This window comes from Hibiscus syriacus, unplaced genomic scaffold (assembly GCF_006381635.1).
Source record: "Hibiscus syriacus cultivar Baekdansim isolate YM2019G1 unplaced genomic scaffold, ASM638163v2 tig00110597_pilon, whole genome shotgun sequence".
Taxonomy (NCBI): Eukaryota; Viridiplantae; Streptophyta; class Magnoliopsida; order Malvales; family Malvaceae; genus Hibiscus; species Hibiscus syriacus.
The window spans coordinates 306,414-329,217 of record NW_024062795.1 but is presented as its reverse complement, the minus strand read 5'-3'; the positions used below and the strand labels follow the sequence as shown (position 1 = coordinate 329,217).

Genomic DNA, 22,804 nt, shown 5'->3' with positions numbered 1-22,804 from the left:
CAAACCCAAAGCCCAACTACCTAACTACCCAAAACCTAACCCGGGACAAACCAAACCCGGCCTAAAAATCTAATCTAACCTAGTTGGGTAGCCGCCCACTTTACCCAACCGAAGACCACCATTTTCAACCCCCCCCCCCAATCAATGTGCACCCTCCTCTGCCCCAATCCCTGCCAGAGCCACTCCCCCACGCCACTGCACAACATCAAACAACATAAAAGAAACAAAATTTCAATCATGTGTTTGTTGTAAAATGGGTATATATTAACCTATGCAAATATGTAAAAGTCTATCTCGCTCTCGACAATTCAGGAAAAAAACATTGTAATTCTTTTTTGAAGCAATAACAACGTGGTTTAAGGTATTATTATCGTTTTTATATTCGAATAGCTAATTTGTCATTTTTTTACTACTTTCTCTGTAAATAGGGGATTTTTCTTCTTTTTTTTTTTAGCTGATTTTCGAAAAAATGTGTTTAGTTTTAAAAAAACCCGAAAAAATATAAATTGCATATGTTTCAAATAACAAAAAAAATCTAGCATTTTTAATCTAATGTTAACAACTTCCAACTATTTCGCAGTCAAAAAATATGAAAAATAAAAGGTTGGTAGATCGGGGTTTACCTTGGTCAGAGGAGGAGTCACCAGAGTCCGAAAAGTCGAACGATATAGGTCGTTTTCACGGTGATAGAGGTTGTTTCGTGCGAAACCGAGCTTAGATCCGTGACGAGGAGCCCGATACGAGCCTCCCAGTAAAATTTGGTTTCTAAACTGAGGTTGTTTCAGTGTCGTCCTTGTGTTTATGTTTATTTTTATTTTATGTTGCTTTTTTACTTTTACTTTTATTTGTTATTTTAAATATTGTAATTAAGTTTTATTAATTGTTTTGTTTCGTAATTTAATTTTTAGATTTAGATTTTTTAAAATTAGATTAACACTCGAATCGGATTTAGAAATTAGGATGACACTTTATTTATTAATTAGAGAACAATTCGAGTCGAGTTTTCGCATAAAATGTTTGACTACTTGAATAGATTGCTCGAATTTTAAAATTTATTTATAATTAATATTTTCTAAAAAAACTTTAGGCTTAGTTCTTTAAATAGGTTAATTTAGATAATTAGGTTTTTGGGTTATTATTTAGTCCTCAACTTTAGGAATTGTTGATTTAGGTCCTTAAACTCCTAGTCTTTTAGAGCTCAACATTTTAGTCCTTTGACTTTTTAGTCCCCAAACTTTTATTAGAACTCTAATATTGGCATAATTAAATAGGTTAAATATAGCTTCCGTTTTTAGCTAGATTTCAATATAGTCCTTTTAATTTAGGGGATAATTCGAATCGGCCCTCGCATAAATGCTCGAGGGACCATCTCGATTATTCTATTCGATAATTGGTTTAAAATCAAATAAGGTTAATATTAGAACATACACTTCTAGGTTTGTGACCCTGCGTTCTTTAATTTCATTATTCGACACTTTAAGATATAAAAAGCCTTAATTTACTCTTAGCTTAATTAATATGAATAAAAATTTGTTTGGTTGCATTCTATTTTCAAACCTAAGGAAATGTTCGATTATTAGGGAATTAATGGTGTATCTCCCGCAAGTATGCTCAGGGGGTGACTACTGGTGATTCTCGAAATAAGTCGACATCTTTTTTAAAACCACATCATGATTTCTAAAATATCGAGGCAATATTCGGTTATCGAGCACAATAGTTGATCTCCTGCGTTTATGCTAGGGGCGATTGCTATCGGCTTTAATAAACGGATACCCTTTTCAACTTTTTGCATCCGTAATGATTTTCAAATTAAATAAAGATCAAACTCAAAATTTCAAATTTTAAATATAGAATAATCAACTAGGTACCAATTTTTGGGCGCTTGTGGGTTGTTAATCCTTACCCACGCTTAACTGACTCCCGAACCCGATTTCTGGATTTTCGCAGACCTTCAAACTTGTATTTTGATAAAAATAAAATGTTTTATTAAAATCATTCAGCTTTTATGGTGTCCCAATTGCACCTTAAATGATTGGTAGCGACTCCTCACATTTGAAAATTCTTTTCAAAGAGAAACCCCCGAGTCGGCCCCGCCCGGGCAAAAAACGGTGTGGACATCATGCAAACTGCATTTAAGTGTTCTTGGCTTCCTTTAAACTCCTTGATTTTATTATGCAGAGACTTGCTTCGGATTTCCTTTCGGACTATGTATTTCTGGCAGTTGGAAGGGTTGATTCAAGCACTGATTTGATTGTCCAAAGAGTGGAACTACTTCAAGAGATGGACAAAAGAAACCATCTTTTGGATCTTCTTCGTTCTCAAAGGTACAATGGAACGCCCCATAGTAAGGTACAGTTAGTGTCTTCCAAGCTAATTGGTGTTTTTAATTTGCAATGTGGTGTTTTTCTAGACGCCAATGCAATTTGCAGGAAGTTCAGAATGTTATACAAAGTTGCATGTGATCATCATGAGCGTCCCATCATCACTGGTATCCTCGGGGTCCCCAGCAGATATCCTTATGCAAGCTTAGAGCTATGCCACCACTGGATTTCTATATGTTTAGAAGCTCATGCAAAAGTAAACTATCACATTGGTTGGATAGGAAGCAAGAAAGAAGCCAAGGAATTGATGATTTCAAATTTCTTCTTCATTAAGGAGTATCTGCATTGCTCAACTCCATAATTTTATCTCAACACATAAATTATATATATTATTTAGAGTATAAAATTTTAAAATTTGCGTTGAAATTCATACATTGCTCATTGAATCAAATATTTGATATATACAAAAAAGTATGCATAAAGTCAATTCAAATACATGAAGAGATTACGTACTAATCCAATTAAACCCGAATTTGAAAAATAAAAAATATTTTAGGTCAACAGTGAAAGGAATTCACCTACTGGAAAAATCATGTCTATAGACAGATTATTAATGTGAGCTAACAAACAGTAGACATGATTGGTTATAATAAACAAAATTTACATAGGGTCCCCTGCCATTATGACTAATTTTTTAATAATATGAAGTAATTATAAATAATATATGATTAGAATATTTCAATTATTGATGCATATCCTGCTGATGTATTTACTTAAACTTAGAACATTCAGAAAAAACAAACACCTTTTAACAACTAGGATCGTTTAACGAATTCATTAGGAATATAAAATTGTACATATTCAAAAGAAAAATAATGATTATTAGACATAAATATTGAGATTTCATCGCAAACACGTTTATACAATTCCTCAAACATTAACTCTAAACGTCGCTATTTCATCTTTCTTCTTTTTGTTTGATTGAATTTGTAAAATTCAAACTAAAAAAATTATACACCATTGATGTCACTAAAATTATTGTCGTCGGCGGTCTTATTCAATTATGAGTCATTTCATTCACGTTGGTTGATTGTTAATGGTGAATGTAAAGATCAAAAGTAGAATATATAGAGAGTTAAACAACAAGAAACATTAAATAGTATGTACATATGATGAGATTTTATAAATATATTTAATAATACATTAATTATGGATTTAATAAAAGAATTTTTTTACTTAAACAATTCTTTCTCACTAGAACTATTCTTATATAAAAAAAACAATTCAAATATTTAATGATCCTATATGTAATCATATTTTAATTTTATTTATAGTGCTAAAAAAAATTGCCCTTAGCATATCTAAAAAATATCTATATTATAACATAAAATTAATTAAATACTATTATGTTAAAACGAAGACATAAGTATGTATAAACGAGTCAAAATCCATATAATAATATTAAAAGGGTAACGTACATAAATAATCTCTAAATTTTTAAGGCATTTGTATTTTAGTCACCCAACTTTTAAAATTTACAATACAACCATCGAACTTTTAGTTCGTTTTCAGTAAGATCTCTGGCGTTATCTTCCGTTAGTTTTAACTAACGTGGTACGTTAACTCCGTTAAAACCCCGGTTCTTCTTCTTCATTCTTCCTCTTCTTCTTTCTTCTTCTTCTTCTTCTTCTTCTTCTTCTTCTTCTCACACCCCCATTAACCTCACTCTTCTTTCTCTCATACCCCTATTAACCCACTCTTCTTCTCTTCTTCTATTTTCCCGCTCGTGCCCACCACAAGATTTTGATGCAACTCACGTCCACTGAACCCTCCAAAGTCGTTACTTTGCCCATGGCTTTCGCCATCGTAAAAAATGGAAGAAACCGTCAAATCGTGGTCTTCGTGGACATAGTGGAATACTTGAAACCTAGGTTTGTTTTAATGTCAAATCTTAAGACTCAAACCATAATATTAAGACTAGAAAAATATTAAGCACAAATCAAACATTGTTAACATCTTCGAGATTAAGTGACTTTCTAATCCGCTCATCAAGCTAGAGTTCGACAAACTCTAAATATCCAACATCTCTCAATCAAAAAGCATCCCCGCCAACATCCCACATCTTGTTTTCTTATCATCATATTGACTAGAACTCCTTAAAAGACGAATATTATAGTGGATGTAAATTACATCTTCGGCGCGACTCGGATTTAACTTATTCCTCCTAAGCTTTTCACTTTGTTCCAAAAAACCTGTAACCCTTTTCCTGCAAATACATGAAACAACAATTATGCTAACTGTGTTACCTTCCAATATAATATTCTGACTCTTTAGAGACCAATTTCAAATACCAAATAAATTAATACTCACTCCTCCACAACCAAATCTAAACACCACAACTGTGGGACCAATTTACAGTTTCGATACCTGTTCTACTATGTATTATCTATTCCTTTTCCTTCTCTCCAACGACTTCGACTGATGCACTTCTTACCTTCTCTTTTTCCCTGGTCGAAAAGTCTAATCATCCCAGTCATTTCCCCAGCCATCTCTGTTCGATGATCTTGTAGTTAGGCCATTTGCTGAGATATTCCGTACATTGCGTCGTCCCATTGGTGATTTCACTGTCTTGTCCTCGTCCCAATCACTATCCCAACCCTGGTCCCAACCTTCAGCTGTTCTACTTCAGTAGCTGCCATGGATTCTGGTAATCCCATTTCTAGCTCTTGGTAGGTATACCGTCAGGCCGTCTCTTCTTGCTAAACATACAACAAGCCCACGACCCTCCGAAAACTAAAACGTTGCAATCAAGAAGTATGCTCCATTTACTGGAGTCAGCAACTTGTCATAAGAAGGAAGGTTTAAGAAATGGTTCCCTTTGGATGCAAGGGGTTCATGCGTAGCACACAGTCTCCATTTCCAGCACTTACCAATAGCTCACCAGCACTTTCAAGGGGGTTCATGCGTAGCACAGTCTCCTAAGATCCTGGGGATGCATGTGAAAGTCACATGCCGTCCCCGAAACGTCCCCAGATCTCGATAAAACGTTCCGACGTCGTTCAGCCATACCCTGCCAACGTGGCACGTCCTTGGTACGTACCCCAGTCGTCCCCGTGTCGGGAACGGGTACTTGAAACGGCACAACTATGGCGTCACCGTGCTTCCTAGGTTGGTACATATGAAATACCAAACAAGGCTTGGAATAATTGCGGCTGGTTGTTATGGTCTTTCTCAATTTCGGTTGCGTGTTTTTTGTGGGGTGCACATCATAGTGAGGTTAATTTTCCAGTTCTTTGCATAAAATTATGTTACTCTCTCTAACTTTGAAGTACTGTTATCAACTTTAGTCTCTAATTCTGGGTATTGTGTGTTGTGTGGTAATTTGATGTCTGCAGAAGCTTCCACAATTTCCACTTCCTACTCATGATGTTATTCTCAGATATGGTGCTCCTCCTGAGTTTGAGGTTGCTATTTCGTTTCTTTTTTTTCTTCTTCCTTCGATTGCTTTAACCAGAAATGTTCCATCCGTATAATTCTATTTGCTGGAAGGGTTATGGTGAAAGTGATGATACCTGGGAACCAATTGAAGGCTTAAGGTAAAATAATTGCTGCCATTATTCCTTTATTGAATTAGGTTATTATTTACTTATTCAAATCTCTCAGAAATTGTCAAGAATGTATTCAAGAATTTGTGATAAAAGGATTCAGGTCCAAACTCTTACCCCTTTGTGTAAGTTTTCTTTCATCAAATGTGCTGGTGGGTGTTTAAGCTGAGGTTTCTTGGGATATTTTCTTTAATGAGATAATGTAATCAGGGGATGTTGATGTTATTTGTGGTGGCCCTCCATGCCAAGGGATAAGCGGCTATAATCGCTATAGAAATGTTGGTTCTCCACTGGAGATGAAAGAAACCGTCAATTGTGGTCTTCGTGGACATAGTGGAATACTTGAAACCTAGGTTTGTTTTAAAGGAAATGTGGTTGATATTATTGAAACTTGAGCAAAGGAGGACACAAGAGAACTCGATCGACGTCTTACCAAATCTTCCGAGCAAGTTGAACAGCAAAGGATGAAAACAACGAATACGTTTTTCAGAATTTGGTTTGGCTTAAGCAAACGTGACCTTGCAAAATTGCAACTGGTTCTAAAGCTGCAGCATTTACTGGTGTTTCAAAGCCTTTTTTCGGATTCTTCATCATTCCGTGGGAGTCGGATACTACGAGAAAGATGTAAAGCAGCTAATCGGAAAGTCAAGGGCAAGCATTGACGGTTCTTGCATTTTCGACGGTGGCGAAAGCCATGGGCAAAGTAACGACTTTGGAGGGTTCAGTGGACGTGAGTTGCATCAAAATCTTGTGGTGGTCAAGTGGGAGAATAGAAGAAGAAGAGTGAAGTTAACAGGGTGTGAGAGAAGAAGAAGAGTGAGGTTAACGGGGGTGTGAGGAAGAAGAAGAAGAAAGAAAAGAAGAAAAAAGAGAAGAAGAAGAAGAAGAAAGAAGAAAGAAGAAAAGAAGAATATAAATGCTTTTTACTTAGTATAAAATTATTTAACAGTGATACGTTGTAGTTTTGGAACCATTTTTTAAAATGATGACTTGCAGGTTCATTTTGATCTCATGTGTACTCTGCTACAAGTTGAGCAAACGATGAAAACTTGTTTTCCAGTAAGCTACCGACAGAATCATACTCTTCAATAACTCCTGCAACAATTATAAAGAAGGTTTGAATGCAATAAAGTTCAAGTTGTTTTTCCAATGAAATCATAAATTACTGCAATACTAACCCTGACTTAGAAGCATAACCATATCGCTATCGACAACCGAAGTTACTCGATGGGCGATTGTTATTACTGTACACTCTGAGAAGTGCTCCTTTAAGGTCGTCTGAATCAGATTATCGGTAGCCGTATCGACCGACGCTGTAGCCTCGAGTACTAAGATCTTGCTTTTTCTTGAGCAGCACACGCCCAAGACACAGCAGCTGCCTTTGACCCATACTCCAATTCTCTCCGTTTTCACCAACTGCAGAAGCAATGCCATAATTACATAAATTTTACTTTAAAAAATCGAATCGACTAGATTTTAAACAATTTGTATGTTATGTTATTGAATATCGGACCTGAAGACTCGAGCTTGCCTTCCTTCTTTCTAACTTATCTCCAAGTTGACACTTATTCAATGCCTACATGTTACATCGATAGATGTAAAAACGATTGCATTTGCATTTCATTAGAAAATAAATGGTACGGATAAAACCTGAAATGAACCCACCTCCCAAATCTGTTCATCTGTGTACTCTTCGAGAGGGACCAAATTACTTCGTATGGTCCCTTCGAACATGGTAGGATCCTGAGGAATGATGCTGAGTCGTAACCGCAGATCATGCAGTCCGATTGATGAGATATTGACACCATCAATAATAATCCGGCCTGCTGCAGGTTCAACAATCCGAAAAAGTGTCTGTAAGAGAGTTGTTTTGCCACTGCCTGTTCTCCCCACAATGCCAGTTTTCAACCCTCCGGGAAATGTGCATGTCAGCCCTCGTAGGACAAGAGGCATGTGCGGGGCATACCGCACCTATTTCGACCATAAACATAAATTTCATAAAATAATACATTACAATTAGCCATAAACATCGTACAACGGCATTACCTGCAGATCATGAATACAGACTTCTCCGCGAAATGGCCAAGAAAGGTCAGGGCAATTACTCTCTATCACAAGGGAAGGCTCGCTAGGAATGCTACTGTACTGAAGAATTCTCTCGACAGATATTATTTTCTCCATTCTGAAAATTTGCCATACTAACATAGATAGCGACATATTGAGATTAAGCCCGAATGTCACGGCTAACCCAGCAATACCTAAAAACAAAAGATAAACGTATTCAGTCATTCTCTCCGTTACAGTTAACTAAATTTAAGACTCCGATCTGCAATTACTTACCTGAGTTAATAATTCCATCAGGTATAGATATCAAGAAGAACAAAGAGAAGGCAAAAGTAATAGAACACAACATGTCGAGGCTGAAGCACAACCATTGCATTGCACCGTTAGCATGAAACTTTGGGCGAGAATATGCATCCATTAGTATCATGTTCTTCTGCTGGAATCTTGATTCTTGATCGAAGCCCATGATAGTTGTTGCCCCTGAAATTGTTTCAAAAAAATTCTGTATTATTGGAGCTTTGCATACTTCAATCAACCGTGCAAGCTCTCGAGCAGAAGATATGTAATATTGCTGCAAGATTACAAGTTTATGAGAATCCGTATCTCCAAGTTTATGCATTCGATATCCACAATTTTGGCATACAACATGTAGAACAAGATTTACCTGATACCAAATGCACGCAACATCACAGGTATAAAAATGATAAAGATCTGCCAAGCAACCTGAGACATGACAACAATGATTCCAAGGAGTTGATACTGAGACGGCAACACCCGCAACCTGACTTGGGATGTTCAAATCCACAACACTTTGATATGTAGAAGCCTGAGTCGGGAAAAGAAAATTTAAGAAACATGAATTAAAATACTTGAAATCCAGACCAGAAAATACTAGATACTTACTCTGTTTAGAATCTTCCGCTAGGTGTCGAATCAAAGAACGACATAGGGGCACGAAAAATGCATAAATGCATCTTTTTGAATAAAAGAGTGGTTGTTTTATATCCAGCTATTCTAAGAAGGATGATTTGGCAAAGACAGAAAAAGCGCTTGCAATGGACAAAGCTAAATAGACAAGTATTAATGTAACGTTCCCAAACAGGAGGTTCAATAGCAGGAGATGCCCAAGCCATCCAGTAATTGCTACCAATTTGAAAAACCTGAAAGAGAATTTGTGCCAGTAATATAAAAGGTATAAGAGCTCCTCCATATGCTGTTGTGATACTTCCAGTAGACCGAAACCCGACTTTTCCTTTCTCCCGCTCTTCTTCTTCAACAAGCTGTCCTTTTGGCCCAACATCATCTACTTCGCCAATCTCATTACCTTCTTTCTGCATTTCCCGAATAACACCATCTGGTTCACTTACACACTTTTCAGAAACAGATCCTGCCTCAATAGTATGATCAAGGGCTGACAAAGCTTTCTCATGTGCACCCACCAGTTCCTTAAAATCAGACCCCGATAGAAGTAGAAGTTGAACTTTGTAGTGATAATGTTTCATGAATCTGAGGCATTAGGATAAAAACCACTGAAATGATAAATAACTTACCAGGACTAGATCAACAGCTGGTATAAATTCAATTGATGGGTGACAAAAATCACTGTTTTTGAACTCAAAATGCCAAGTAAAACTTCCTGCCATTCAAAGATAAATCATATATAATTATGCAATACACCAAAAAAAAGGGAAAAACATCAATTGATTTTACCTTAAACAGAACAAACGCAAATATTAGTATTTCAATTGATTACCTCAAATACAACATTATTGCTTACTGCATAACTAAAAAGAACTTTTAAAATTGCATGTATTTTACCTTAAATAAATGCGATCTGGTGTGAGCATCCACAGCACTAAAAGGATCGTCAAAAAGATATATCGGCGTTTGGTATACAGCTCGAGCAATCTGATTCTTTGCTTCTGTCCACACTCAAATGATTCGCCTCTCACCTATAATTGTCTGATCACTGAATGAGAGCATTTCGAGATCCTTGTAAGGCTACATGCTTCGAGCACTCTTTCGTACCTCTCCCTTTTCATCTCTTTACCAAACAATATGTTGTCTTCAATCTTGCACTCTGTATCCAAGGCGACTGGGGAATAGGCTTTTGTACCACACAACTTAAGAGCTCCAGATATCTTTGATAATTCCCCAAAATACGGAAAGTAGACTTGACTTGCCAGAGCCAACTGTACCGCAAACAGCAACCCTCGTACTATGGAAAACTTTCAAATTCAAGTCCTTAAGTGTTGGTGTGGGAGAAGACAAATCCCATGAGAAATTCCCATCAACGATTTCGATTACTATATTAGAACTACCTCTTGGAAGCTTCTCCATAACATCAGGCTGCAAGTCATCAAGCTGAAGGTAGGACACGATTCTATCAAGAGACACCTTTGTCTAAACTATCATTGAAATCAAATCGGGAAGACCGTAAATCGACTCTTGAAGAATCCTGAATTGCAAGTGCAGATAATATCTTCCCGGACTCGAGTGGGATGTGTAAATATATACAAGCACCAAAAGTGGCTAACGAAACAAATGAAGGTGAACCTACAAAACAATACTACTCATAGCACTAGTATAAATAAATCTTTTAACCATCCTTCCTCGACTTTCCTTACCCCAGAATCTTAGACAGAAACTTCTTCCCACCCCTGAAGTTGAGAATTCTCATATTCCTCAAAGTTTCATATGTGGCCTTCATCCTTTTATCTTTTGATTCCATCAACTTCTCCTGAAAGTTCTCTTCCAACTCCCCAAAGGAATGTTCACCGACATGACAAGTATTGTTGTGACAAAAAGCTGCAAAGGTTGCTGCCCCAAGGTTCTTATACAAGACCAATAAGGCCAAAACAACCTGTAAAGCCATGGTCCATGTCGTGCATGTACCAACAAAAGTCACCGACCCTCTCCGCATCGACAGCCATATAATTGATGATCTCCCCGCTGGTCTGGCTCTGCTTCGACTGGCATGAAAGGGTTACCCTTATTATAATCATTGCAATCAGCACTCCTCTCCACCTAATTCAACTGTTGCGACTTAAAGACCCACCACATCTGATCTTTTTAACCATCCTTCCTCGACTTTCCTTACCCAGAATCTTAGACAGAAACTTCCCCTGAAGTTGAGAATTCTCATATTCCTCAAAGTTTCATATGTGCCTTCATCCTTTATCTTTTGATTCCATCAACTTCTCCTGAAAGTTCTCTTCCAACTTCCCCAAAGGATGTTCACCGACATGACAAGTATTGTGACAAAGCTGCAAAGGTTGCTGCCCCAAGGTTCTTATACAAGACCATAGCCAAAACAACCTGTAAAGCCATGGTCCATGTATCGTGCATGTACCAACAAAAGTCCCGACCCTCTCGCATCGACAGCCATAATTGATGATCTCCCCGCTGGTCTTCTGCTTCGACTGGCATGAAAGGGTTAGACCCTTATTATAAATCATGCAATCAGCACTCCTCTCCACTAATTCCAACATGTTGCGACTTAAAGACCCACCACATCTGAGATATACACTCTAAAGCTTTGCAACAAGAAACAGTAACCATGAGATACCTTCACTTTTAAACTCCCGTTGTCCACTCAGGTACTGAACAAAAGTGTCGATGAGATACGGGCCGACATATGAACCACAATGTACATGAACACAAACAAACCCGTCCAAATAATCTCTCCAATCTGTGAAGAATAATGCCTTTAGCAGCTTAAGTGTGGTAACTCCAGTCCCCTCAATGTCGGCTACGTCGAGCCTGTTTCGGAATTTCGGAAAAGCCCCGAGATGCTGACACAGCTATCCCTGAGGAACATCCTCAAGGTCTAAAGTTTTCTTATTGCTAGCACCAATAAGAGGTCCTCCAAGAAATGTAAGAATATCAAAATACCAGCATTCGAGTACGGCGTTACAGTACATCGCTTTTTTTCTCACTCGACTTGACACCGTTACTAACACTATAATCTCCATTCAAAAGGTTTCTCAAGTAGGGCATCTTCAACCTTACTTCTAGGAGAGAACGCCACACTACATAGGAACAAACTAGTAATAACAGAAAAACATCTGATGCTAAATACAGGCTGGGAAATAAACATTTCTTGAGAAGAACAGTGTCTTGACAATAACAAGAAATCGAAAATAAAAACCCCACCAAACCCTCAACAAAAACGGAATCTTCTCTGTTTACAGAATTGACATGTAAAGAACAAATGTTGCACCCCAAGCAAGTGATTTTAGCACATATTCAGAAAGAGTTCCAACATACCTCCGACCATTCATTCATACCAATAAAATAACTTAGCAAACCCCAGACAATGTTAAAACTGAAACAAAAATAGCAATTAAAGTTTGTTTATACCAGGATACTTTCCTTCGCCTTAACCTCTCAATGAACCTTCCCCATCTTCTACATCCCTCTTCACTACCATAAGACCACAAGAAAAGCAACGAACCATGTAATGATGCGGAAAAGGCATGAAGAAAAGGGTTTAGGAGAAAATCCATAGTATCTGAACTCATGTGTAAAGCTAACTCTGAACCAAAAAGTTTCATTCTTTTTGTGCATGCGTTTTGATTCTGATCTAAGTGTTTCGTTGAACAATTTAAACTTTAATTTTATGTTTAATATTTAAGCAAATTTAAGTTATGGGTTAGACATCGATTAAAGTCTAATTTATTTATTATAATAGAAATCACTAATTTTGTTAAAAATAGTAAATATCTTAATCATAATTGTATATCTTAACTCTATAAAGGAAAGCATATCTTAGCATTTAAAATTATGAGAAAAAATTTATGAAGAGATATATAACTTTTGTGGTTTACATTATAGAATAAATTTAATGAAAATATAATGATAATATAAAAGAGTGATTTGATGTATTTTTATAAATATTGAATTTTAAGATCCATAAGATATGTATATTATTCCTCGTAATGTTTAGGTTTATAATAATAATCTATTTTTGTTTTTTATCCCTTGTGGTATACAAATAGAATCACATCAAATTTTAACTCTGCGTGTGTTTTTCTTTATAATTTTAATTTGTTATTTTTCAGTTTATAATTTTCTATGATCATATTGAAGAATGTTTGGCAAGATAATACAATAACATTGAAATTAATTATTTTTTACGTTTAGAGTAAATATTACATAATAATCTATTAAAATATTTTACGTTAGAAGATAAATCTATAGAATTTAAGATATGAACCATAAGTTTTTAGGGGGAGCAAAAATTTTCAGATTTGTTAAATACTTGTACGGGTAGAGACTAGAGAGTAATCAGTCGATTTGAAAAAGCAACTTAACCAACCAATTTTTCATTCTTTACCAAATTAACCATCAAATAAAGTTCAAGATTCATTATAAACTTCATCATTGAGATTTTTCTACTCATATTTTGGTCATCAAAGCTTAAAATTTTTCAAATCACTCAGACTCGAGCGACGTGAAAAGTTAGTACGAATGCAAAACGGGTATCCATGTCACACCCCAAAATTTGGGTTAATATTTTAGTCTTGATAAATCGTAATTTTATTGGCTTCAATTATTTATTTTGAAATAAATTGAATAAATGTTAATTTTAAAGATATTGACTTATCATGTAGTTTTACCAACTTATTTTTAGTAATCATTTTCCTCAATTTTCTTATTTAGAGTTCCATTCCAAGTGTAATTCATATGTTTGTTTGATTTCAAATTCTTTTCTTTATTCTCATAATATTATCTTATTATTAAATTATTTATTTATATTATTTATTTATTTTAATTTTAAAATATATTTAGTAACTATCTATTTTAGAGTTAATTTTAAATAGAAATTCTATAATCTTATTTTAGTTGAATTTGATCTTATCAATTTATAAAGTATTTTTTCCTAACCTTATATTGTCATGAAATAAAGAGAAAAAATTATCTTTTCTCTTATTATTTCATTTCAAATTCACGACTATTATTTAATTAGCTTTTTTAAGATCGTGTGGCCTCTCTCCACTAAATTTTCGACTCAAGATTTTGACTACAAAAGTATTTGCTCGTCAGTATATTATTGCTATGTGATTTAAAGTGTGTTTTACTTGCTACAATCGTTTTAATTTTGTTTAATAGTTTTTCTGTAAATCTGAAATAATTAAATTTTAATTGATGTTGTGGTGATGTATCTGAATCTCTATGTGTCTCTATCGGTGACAAATTTATTATGATAATTGTTTGCCTGATTGAAAATTTATTTGAAGCATGACTATTATGTATTATTATTGTATTAAATTCAATTCGGATAAATATGTTATGTGACATATGTTATATATTGACTTTGGAATTTATGTTGTGCATTCAGATTTTGAAATTTATGTAATATTTTCACATTCGATCAAATCATAATTCAAATATGTATATTTTATGTCATGTCACATGGCGTTGGGATTGATAAGGGAAGTTCAATGTATTCACCTAAGGGTAAATTTGACTTCGGATTCAATTGACTGTGCCTTCTGGGAACCTACTCTTCGAAGTGTGGTGCATGAGTGCATTACATTTGCGTATTTATTCGCACCATGAATATGACTCGAATTGTGATTATGTTTGTTGTTTTGTAGACACTCTTGTTCGGGATTTTTATTGTTTTTATTTTTATTTCTATTATTATAATTATTAATATTAAATATTAATTTAATTTATTTTTGTTATTTTGTAGGCTATTACAAATACCCATTTGGATCCAAATCCCAAACTATGTTACAAGACCTATTATTCCCTGACCCAAACCCGCTGGAGGCCCATCTCAAGCCCAAGGATCCTCAGCAGCTCTTATGGTCCCTCCAGTCCACGTGAAGATTCCCTGGGCAAAAGAACGGTTATGGGTGGAGGGATTAGTCATCAGCAGTTAACCAGAAAAGAGGGATGCACGAAAAACCTCCTCTATCGTTTTTGACAGGAAGGGGTTCATTAAACCGGGAAAACAGTTTTGTAGGGGGGAAATGGCTATTTTCTTGTATTAGAGAGCACTTTAACAATGACGGGGGAATGTAACAGGGGTCTCGAGGATTATTTTTCCATCGAGGAAAAGCAGTGTAAACAGGGGGTCTTCCTACCATTGTCGAAGCAATACAAGAATTTTTTTTGTTTTTTATTTCTTTCGAGCAACACAATTCATTTTCATTTTATACTCTTTACTTCATAAAAATAACACCAAGCAAGCATCTTTATAACCAGAAGAAACCCAACAAACAAACAGCATTTGAAACAAAGAAAAAGAAAAGAGAGAGGAAGTTACCCATTCGGCCGAACCTATTTGCTGGTGATGGCGATGACTCCGGTGGTTGGATTGTAAATCCCAACGGTGGACTAGATGATAGCGAGGGTAACAATATAGCTCCTCCCCGCGATGATCCAATGGTGGTGCGATATTGGCCGAAGAAAGAAACGGGATGACCCTCTGTGTTTGACCATTTGGGGTTAATATTTCAAAAATCTGACTCGAGAAAGAGAATATTTACCTGAGCCATACGTCATCGGAGATGAAAGGCAAAGAATCGCCGAGGGTAAGTTTTATTGTCTTTTGAGGTTTCATTGGTGGGTCTAGAGGTTCTCGGTCGGGGTTAGGGTAGAGTGTTGAGAGTTTGGTTAAGAGGTTAACTTAGGGTTGTCTTGGCTGTGGTTTTGAGTTTGGGCTAGCACCGATTCACGGCGGTTTCGTGTGTTTTGGGTCTCGATCGAGAGGGAAGAAAGAGTAAAGAAGGAAGGGCTTTCAGTGGATTGGTGGTCGTTTAGGTTTTGGGTCATGCTGGGTAGCGAGCGGAGTAAGAGTGGCCACCGATTTACGGTGGCCAGTGTGGTGAAGGCCACGGGGAGAGGGTTCTGGTTCACGGTGGCAAGGAGAGTTGAAGAGTGGATGAGAGAGAGGAGAAAGCGGCTGAGAGAAAAATATGAAACGGGCTAGAGTTTTTTTTTTTTTTTGCCTAAAGTATTTTATATAGGGTCATTAGAACGACGTCGTTTGGGAGATAGGTTACACCGTTTCCCGCATGGGTTTTTTCTGTTTGGGCCATTCTAGTTTTACATAGTAATTTATTTTAGTCCCTAAGTCGAAATTTTCATGTTTATAATTTTGTTCCTTTATTTTATGCGCATTTAATTCCAGTCCCAGTATTATTATATTTAATTGTTTATGTTTAGACATTTAACTTTTAAATTTTTGCATGTTACATTTTGGTCTTGAGCGTGTTTGGGTTTATTATGGATTTAGTCCGTTATGGTACAATAGTTTTATTTTAGTTTTAGTAATTGAAATGGTGTAATGTTTGTTTTTCACTTCAGTTGTTATTATTTTGTAGTTAAGATGGTAAATTTCTGTTCTTTATTATTTAGTACCTAGTTTAAATAGTTTACTTAGTTTCTTAACTTTGCATTTTTAAGTGTTATGTTTCCTTTTCTTTATTTTAATCATATTAGGTATTCATGTTAATTTATGTATATAGTTTATATTTATTTTTAATATTATGCATATGCTTTTTCTATTAAAATATTATTGCATGATAATTCTACATATATTTATTAATTAGATAATGTTTTATTTAATTAATTTTTGCATGATAGTCTCATGTGCATAACTCTACCTAATTACATAATTGGATTAAGGGTAATATCCTTTTAATTTAAAATTGTTTTGAGTGGTTTGTCTTTACTTATTAAAGTCGTTTTCGATGATTTTAAATTAAAAGTGTATCATAATAGTGAAACTTAAAATGATTCGTCGCTTTAAATTTGGGAACGAAAGAAAAAAATGTTCGGTTATTTAAATTTTTCGAGAAAATATTGTTAGAACTTATCTAAGATCTGATATCGATATTTTTAAATAATTGAATATTCTTCATCTTTATAAAAAGGCTTGGTAATTTTTAATTTAATTTGTTTTGGGAACATTTGAATATTTTAATGAAACTGTAATATTTCTTTTTTCGATTGAAGTAAGTATCGATTGCCTCAAGGTGTGAGGTTTTGTTTCTTCTCGATAGGAATAATTAAATATTATCAGGTTTCATTTAAAAATTCATTTTGGTTGTTTTATGGGATCAAAAATCAAATTAAACTTGAACTTGTAAATTTTATTGTAAGACATTAATTAATCGATTAGGTCCGATTTAGGGTGCTGTGGGTGTGCTAATCCTTCCTACGTAACGGACTCTCAACTCGATTTTTGATAACGCATACCTCAACTTGTCGTTTTAATTAAAATTATTTTTTTACAGGTTGTGAGATTCCAATGTCGATCTAAACATGAGTACATTTGCTTACCATTTATAAATTTCCATATCTATAAGCCTGTCAAGACTCATACATGAGTATTTCAAGAAAATCAAGAATCGAAGTGCAATAAATAGCTTGTTTTGATCTATTCGTTTAGTATTGTTTTTAATGAAAATCTGTTTACTTTGTAGGAAAGAGAGCAGGCTCTGAGATCCTTTAGAAGTTGCTACAGATGTTGCTTCACGAGGACTTGATATACCTTGTGTTGCTCATGTTATTAACTTTGACATGCCAAAAACATAGATAATTACGTGCACCGGACAGGAACTTGTCCTTACAAATTCATTGACTGAATTACTGAAGGAATCAAACCAGAAGTCCCAACTTGGTTAAGCCAACGTGCTGAAAATTACTATGATGGTAGTAGGGTTAGACATGAGTGGATTTTGGTGGTTACGACTTCCGGAAAGGTATTGCTCTTCAAGCACTTGCAATAATACTTATATTGTTCCTGCCAATGCTGCTGTAAGTGTCAATGCCCCAACTTTTCATAGTAGCAGTGACTGCTATACCAAATCCAGTAATGCCAACTCTTTGGTTGCGGGTGCCATGAATATCTATGTTGCTGCTCCATATGGTTATGGATCGATCATTGCCAGTGGGTGGGACTAGATTTGCATCCCTCCATGATCATGCTACATTGTTTAGTTTAGAGGTTGTAGTGTCAAATTTTCTACTCATATTTTCAATGGTTAATCCAAATCCATTTTAAACGTTTTATATTATTTTTATCTTATCATTTAAGACTTCTTTTATTAAAATTTAAATGATTAATTTGAATTTTTTTACGTTTTCATTCTAATATTTCATATTATTATAGATTTAAAAAATTTATAAAATATAAATGATGTATAGTAAACAAGACGAGTAGAGTCGGATTTGGAATTTAAATGTTAGATTATAAATTTAGTATATGATATAAAAATCCTTATTATAATTATTTATAATGTTTTTAATAATTTGGGATGATTATCATGTATTATCTGTCTAAAATCTTTTTTATTGATAACGTACTAACACAACTGCTTGAACTCGAGTCCTCTAAGGAAAAAAAAAAGCATTTACCATGGAAGACTTGAAGTCAATCAATGAGTTCAACTATTTTATACTTATATTATTAATTCTTTTCTATGCTAATTTTTTTTTTAATTATTTGACTTAATATGTAAACTAATAATAAAATTTGACTTAATAGACTTTAATCATTCAAAATTTCAAAGTTTGAGAGTAAAGAATTAAACATAGTAGATGGACTAACGAGAGAATATGAGCATAGACTTGTGTAATATTTGAATTTTGTTCAAAATTTCTAAGAGTGGGTTTTACTTGAATTGAAGATGAGTCCAATACAAATCGCCCAAGTTAGGATCCGATCCGAATTGCACATCCTATAAATCATACGGGTAATCGTTGCGTTGCTTCTCTTAAACCCTAATTTTATTACACCAACAAAAACCCTAGACTCTCCTCTCTTTTTAATCTTCCTCTTTGCTAGCCGTCTCTCTCAACCAAAATGGTACTCATTCACTCTCCATACGTTCCTCTAATGTTGATTCTTTGCATTTATGTTGCAATTGACTCTGGTTTTTTGTTTGGCAGACGGGAGAGCCAGTGAATCCCAAAGCATACCCTTTAGCCGATGCTCAATTAACCACCACCATTTTGGATCTTGTTCAACAAGCTGCTAACTACAAGCAGCTCAAAAGGGAGCTAATGAAGGTTTGGAACATACCCATTTTCAATTTTCAATTTTTGAGATTTCTGATATGGTTTTTCTTCATTTTGTTGGAATTCAGCTACTAAGACCTTGAACAGGGGTATCTCGGAGTTCGTTGTCATGGCTGCCGATACTGAGCCCCTTGAGATTCTGTTGCATCTTCCTTTGCTCGCTGAAGATAAGGTAATTTAGTTTATGGAATTTCTTCATGATATTTTCGTTTCTTTATTTGTATTTTCTTGTGCATGTGAACGGAAGTCTGTTTTTTTAATTTGTTATGTTACATAATAAGTAAAGAAGGTAGCAAAAGGTTTGTGCTCTAAACATACACTGCAAATGAAAATATATTTCAACAATGGTCCAACCTGAAAAATTCAAATTCTCATATAATATAGTTATTTTCTTTGTATTCTATATTCATAATTTGTTTTTGCCAAATTTTATGAGTTCGCCCCCTTTGAAATTTTATAAATTTGGCCCATAGAATATCATGCATCTGTCCATGTGAACAGAGTCTTCTGAGCATTTTGAAGCCATTTTTTGTCTTTTTTTATTATTTATACACCAACTTTGCTGTTTATGGTTGATATCTGGTAGTCGTCTAACGTTTTGTTCCTCCTAACATTGTGCTCTTTTGTTAATAATAAGCCGTTTGGACCTCGCAAATATTTAGCCATGCAAGTTTTTTTTTGTTGTTGACAAATTGTCGTGGTTTTGGGGCACATATATTTCATTGATTCATTTTTATTAAAAAAATCCATGTTTAGTATGTCTACGGTACTTTCTGTTGTATACGACATATATTTAGCTCAATGTAAAGTTTATAATGGAAACAAAATTCAATTACCACCTCTTACTATCTTTCCATGTAGCAGAAATGTCTTGGGAAGCTAAAATTTTCTATTTTTCATGGTCGTTGAAAGATTGCAATTTAACATCACAATAACAATCTCTATATTCAAACTTTTGCAGAATGTGCCATATGTATTTGTTCCTTCAAAGCAAGCACTTGGCGCATGTGGTGTGACGAGACCTGTAATCGCCTGCTCCGTCACAACAAATGAAGGAAGCCAATTGAAATCACAAATACAACAGCTCAAGGTATACTTTACTTTCTGAAAGAATATGTTACGGCTCATGTGTTTCTTCATACTTTTTGCGCTTGCTTATGCTGTTTGTTTGTGAAATGCAGGATGCCATTGAGAAGCTCCTAATCTAAAGATATTATGTAACTCGTATTCGGTGTGATAGCCCTCTTGGAATTTGGTGGTTTCTCCTTTAGAGGCTTTGACTGATGAAGTCGAGCCTCTATTGAGCCGGTCTTTTAATGTTTGATCTTATAAAATGCCATTGTTGTGTCTTATTATGTTTTCTTATGAACTGAGAGAAGAAAGGGTAATTTTAAGTTTGATGTTTAGCTCAACTAAGTATGAATCATGTTATGAATTAATGTTTGTCTGAATTTGTTAAATATGTTCCGTTTGTACTGTTGCAGTTTCATATTTTCGATTTAATTGATCGAATTAATTTTGGATTTTAGGTTTTTTATTTAATTTATCTGATCGATTAAAATGTATTCCATAAGACCCAAAAAAAGGTATTGTCTGGTGCATTGGTCAAGGACACTGTTTGCTAAACTTCAACCCTCCTCCCCGGTGGCCATTTTAACAAGATTTTCCTAATAATCTCCATGATCATTCAATAAGAATGTATTCCATCTACTTTATTAAAATTGAAAATTTAGTTATCTTCTTTGATCCTTAAACTAACTGATAACTTACTTCAATTGTTAAACACATGAACTTGAATCAATGATTGTCGAAATTGCTCTGTGGCGTTTAGTTGAGTCTTCATTTTGGGTTAGGTACGATGGATTATCATAAATATGGTTTACGTCTAACTAGGGGTGTAAACGAGCCGAGTCGAGCTCGAGTATTGCCGAGCTCGACTCGAACTCGAAAACTTTAAATGTAGGCTCGACTCGAAAACTCGCGAGCCTAAAATTTTCAAGCTCGACTCGAACTCGAAAGAAAATATTGAAACTCGACTCGAACTCGAAAAGGCTCGAACTCAAAAAAAATTTAAGAGCTCGATTGTAGCTCGAGACTCAAGCTCGATTGAAGCTCGATTTTGAGCTCGATTCAAGCTCGAACTCGAATTTGAGCTCGATTCAAGCTCGAACTCGATTCAAGCTCGAACTCAAACTCGAATTTGAACCTACAAAAATCTTTTATTACATTTAAAATATATAAATAATTTTCCCTTTAATCAACCATCACCAATACATTATAATATGAATGTATGAACTATAAAAAATCTAAAAATAAAAATACAATTATAAGAAATTTAGGATAATTAATATAAGCTTTGAAGTTTTTAAAACTTCAAATGTATTGAAAGTTTACAAAACATGGCAACACATCTAAATTTATAAAAATGACAAATATGACAACATATCCAAATTTATACAAGATGACACTATTTTCCTTGCAAAAGATAACAATATCATGATAGTTGCATATTTACTTAAAAAATAATACAAAAAATGATTTCTACCAGTTAAGCTTACTTACAAAAGATGGCATCAACATGTCAAGTTTACTTACAAGAGATTGCAACATGTCAAGTTTACTTACAAAAGATTGCAACATGTCAACCAGTTAGCTTTACTCGCATATATGAGAACTTATTGTTACCCAAAGAACAAGAAACTTCTTGCATTCACTTGGAAATGTGGGATAGTCAATAATTCAACAGTGCAAAATAACGATAAAAGGAATTTTAAATGGTTTCATGGTTAGAAACATATATGAAACTATTAAATTAGACAAAAAGAAAAAAAATTATATATATAATTATAAAATTTAACTCACACTTCCCACTGTCTTCTGAACAGCAGCAACACGTTGGAAAGCCCTTTCAGCTCCCAAAGTCCGCACTCTAAGCTTCATATCACCTTGTTCCTGTAATATGCAGCATTTTGCAACAACAGTTTAACACGACAATTATTTTAACCTTTCAGAAGATATTAGAAGGAATCTCCAACCCTACCAATCTTTGGATGGTTTCAGCAAGCATATCAACTCTATCTGTCCCATCTCTTTCTAAAGTCCTGAAATATTTATGTAGGTTTTCATGAAAATAGAACTTTATCATGAAAAATACAACTCAAATCTAGAATCGAAGATTAGAACATTACCTTCAAGGCAACTTCAACCCCAGTTTCACAGAATCTTAACAACTCCAGTGCATAGCTAGAAGCAATAAAGAGCAATATAATCAGATATACAGAAAAGAATGAATGACTAAACCATAATAAAGTAAGTAAAATTATAAGGATCTTAAGGATAAAACCACACTCACGGTTTTGTAATCTCATTTATGTCAAACCGAGGATCAAGGCCCTTCCCTATGCCATCTAATATTGCAGGCGAAATAATACGTTGTGCTTAAGTTCTTGTTCAATACATCACAAATATAAATGAAGCAACCAGGTTAATGCATTACCTGAAAATGATCTGACAACAAATGTGAATGTGGCAGGGAATCGGAAGGGTTGATCTGCTGCAATGGCTATTAAATCTTCCCCTGTTCAGGTAATGTAACATTAATGAGAAGCAGGAACCCACCCAAGAGAAAATGAAAGGTTAAACAGCAGAATATGAACTCAAAGGGATAAATGGAAATCAATAGATCAAACGGAACTATAATCTTGAGACCCAAATATGAGCCAAGATCATAACAGAAACTTATTTTTCTAACCCATAACCTATCGTCGTCTTCGC

The 22,804-nt window shown here is 34.8% G+C and overlaps 1 protein-coding gene and 1 pseudogene across 1 annotated transcript; one reads left to right on the top strand and one right to left on the bottom strand.

The window, feature by feature from the left end:
• Positions 1 to 12,546, bottom strand: part of LOC120134761 — a 34,552-nt pseudogene extending 22,006 nt beyond the window's left edge.
• Positions 12,547 to 17,659: 5,113 nt separating this feature from the next.
• On the top strand, positions 17,660 to 20,496 carry LOC120134702 (13 kDa ribonucleoprotein-associated protein-like). The gene is made up of 6 exons (XM_039151143.1): positions 17,660 to 17,900; positions 18,902 to 18,913; positions 19,001 to 19,021; positions 19,099 to 19,202; positions 19,992 to 20,120; positions 20,212 to 20,496. Exons 1-6 carry the CDS (start codon positions 17,660 to 17,662, stop codon positions 20,236 to 20,238), a joined length of 534 nt encoding a protein of 177 aa, XP_039007074.1. The 3' UTR covers positions 20,239 to 20,496.
• Positions 20,497 to 22,804: the final 2,308 nt, after the last annotated feature.

Coding starts and splice junctions, on each gene's coding strand:
- LOC120134702 (XM_039151143.1), top strand. CDS start 17,660: ATGGTAGTAGGGTTAGACATGAGTGGATTTTGGTGGTTACGACTTCCG. Junction 19,203..19,991: donor CTTTGCTCGCTGAAGATAAG/GTAATTTAGTTT, acceptor AAACTTTTGCAG/AATGTGCCATATGTATTTGT. Junction 20,121..20,211: donor CACAAATACAACAGCTCAAG/GTATACTTTACT, acceptor TGTGAAATGCAG/GATGCCATTGAGAAGCTCCT.